Below are 2,472 nucleotides of genomic sequence, written 5' to 3' on the forward strand. Positions count from 1 at the left end.
TTCTTTCTTAGTGTACTTTCTATCACATATAATTCCACTGTCTTAGTTAGGCCTAGTCTTATGCCTCATCGTCCCCCGCTACACAGTACATCAGCAGCCCCTCCCCCATACAGTACAGACGTTTGCTAGGTAACAACATGATTGCACCTTCCTTCCTAGGTGTTCATGTAACATTGACATAATTGTTAGCTAACCAGTTGTGTGTATTTCTTTGTGAAAATGAGTACTGCGGCGTACTCATTTTCACAAAGCATTTGCATCCCCTCTTGGAAAGAGGGATACGAAATAATTGTCTCCATATCTTCGCTAATTAAATTAATCACCGTAATTTAGCTTACACTTATGAATTTAGGGAGCACTTAAAATGTGAAATAATCATTTCACTACCCGACAAACTCCGAACTTTATTCATTCATTAGGCCTACATAATAGTTTCATACTGCTGTAGTATATACTCCAACATCACTGGCGCATGGTAACAACCAACTGACTGCAGACCATTTCCAGTCACACATTACTCTCCATAACACAGCACCCCCTAGTTCCGTCACCTCTGGATGAATATTTTAACTTTGAATGTTGAATATTTGATTTATTGTAAGTATTTGTTTTCTGTGAAGGATCCCCACTTTAAAAGTTCACTTTTGTTGTGTCCTGTATCATTTTTGTTTGTGCTGTTCCTTGCTGTTTCTTTTTTGTGACAAATAAATGAAATGACCCACAACGAGTAAACATCTGTGATGTACAATGAGCTTGACTGCAAGATATTGTTTACAGCGGGTAAAACAAATTATTATCCAATTATTATATAAGCAGGAAATAAAATTACATTGAACAACCTAATAAACAATAACACGAATAATTAAATTGTAGGAACTGCTCACCTTGCAGAAGTTGTAAGATTTCTTCCTTGTGTTTTTCTCTATTTGTAGAATCATACTCCTCACATTCATTCTTTATATAGAGGTCACGTGGCGTCTGATTGTCCTGTAAAAATAATTACACATAAAACTTAAAACAAATCAATATCGATCATTCTACTTTAAAAAATACTTCATAGAAAGTATCACACAAAAATAATCACAAGAAGTATCATGAAAGAAATATTATACATATATATCTGTGCAATTTTCTTTTATATCTTGCAAAGATTCAATCATAATTATTGATTGTAAGACCATTCCCTTTAACAACACAATCGCTTTAATCTGTTGTGCTAATATTACTGTACTGGTGGTCTTCAGATTCTTTGTCGATCAATCAAGCAGCAACAACAGCTATTTTAATAACACAAGCAAGGGTAGATCTAGGATGGGGAAAAGTGAATAGGGTGGATAACCCTTCCCACAAAAATGCATACACCTAGACTAGAGCAATCCCTCTATACCAAGTAATAGAAACAAAGTTAACATTTCTAAAGCAAGATGCTTTGTGGAGTGGTTTACATTTTACCAAATAACCTACAATTAAGCTTATCTCATTCCCCTTATTCACCCCAGCCATTGACTCTCTTCTCTCATATTAGCCTCCACTACTGAAACTGTGCTGCTGTTTATGTAATCATTATAATCATATAATTTCATCTGGTCTTGTTGATATGATCCATCAACAGAAAAGCAAGTATTATTTTATGCTTATTTGATGAGACTTCAACATCATTAACAGGCCTCTCAGAATGTGGAAAGTGCATTTCTGAGCCACACCAAAAAAACATTCTGAAGAAGCTTTATGAACAACCTATCTACACTACCTAGCCATCCTCTATTCTTTAATCCTAAATCAGCCACTGCTCAAGCTGTAAGCAAATTTTAAAAGTTATTTATTATTTTTTTTATTTTAAAAATTATTTTTTTAATTGTTCTTATTTCCATCTTCTACATCACCAATGCAACTGCAATCCCCTTCATTTAATAAAATAGCTTAGGATTCAAGATTGCTTTATTATCATTAAGCAAACATGTGATGAATTAAATTCTTTTTGCCTGCTGCATACAATGAAAGACATGGAAAGAGAGTAAAAGGCTATTCAATATATTATAAACATTGAAAGCAACAAACGGATACAATATAATAAATGATAATAATATTGTACGTATCTATAAAGCTATCATCGCCATCTACTTCAGAATTTTCATCACGATCCAAACCATCACCATAGGAATCATCGGAAGCATCATCATCAAAATTATCATCATCATTAAATGTGGCATATATAGTCATGATGTGCCCATATATAGTCATGATGTGCCCATATGTGGCAAAGACAAGCCAAACCAGTCACTCGTCGCAAAAATCGATTTTGAGTTATTAATAGAAAGTAATATAATAGCTATAAAATGGTAAAAAAATCATTCAAATCAGACATTTCCTTATGAAGTTACAAGCGTTTAACCACACAGCTGTTTAAAGAACAATATGAGAAATCAGCCTTCAAAGTTTATGATTTCAGGCATTTCTCATGCAGAAACTATC

The 2,472-nt window shown here is 33.7% G+C and overlaps 1 protein-coding gene across 2 annotated transcripts in view; it reads right to left on the reverse strand.

Annotated features, from left to right (window-relative positions):
* LOC117115793 overlaps positions 1–2,472 on the reverse strand; it is a 13,604-nt gene that overhangs the window by 1,942 nt on the left and 9,190 nt on the right. For both annotated transcript variants that reach the window (XM_033259724.1, XM_033259723.1), the window contains exon 5: positions 885–987. In XM_033259724.1, coding sequence (XP_033115615.1) covers positions 885–987 — 103 coding nt within the window. The remainder of the gene's footprint in view (positions 1–884; positions 988–2,472) is intronic.

The sequence above is a fragment of the Anneissia japonica genome, unplaced genomic scaffold (genome assembly GCF_011630105.1).
Source record: "Anneissia japonica isolate Jap-2015-1 unplaced genomic scaffold, ASM1163010v1 scaffold287611_len363355_cov233, whole genome shotgun sequence".
NCBI classification, from domain to species: Eukaryota; Metazoa; Echinodermata; class Crinoidea; order Comatulida; family Comatulidae; genus Anneissia; species Anneissia japonica.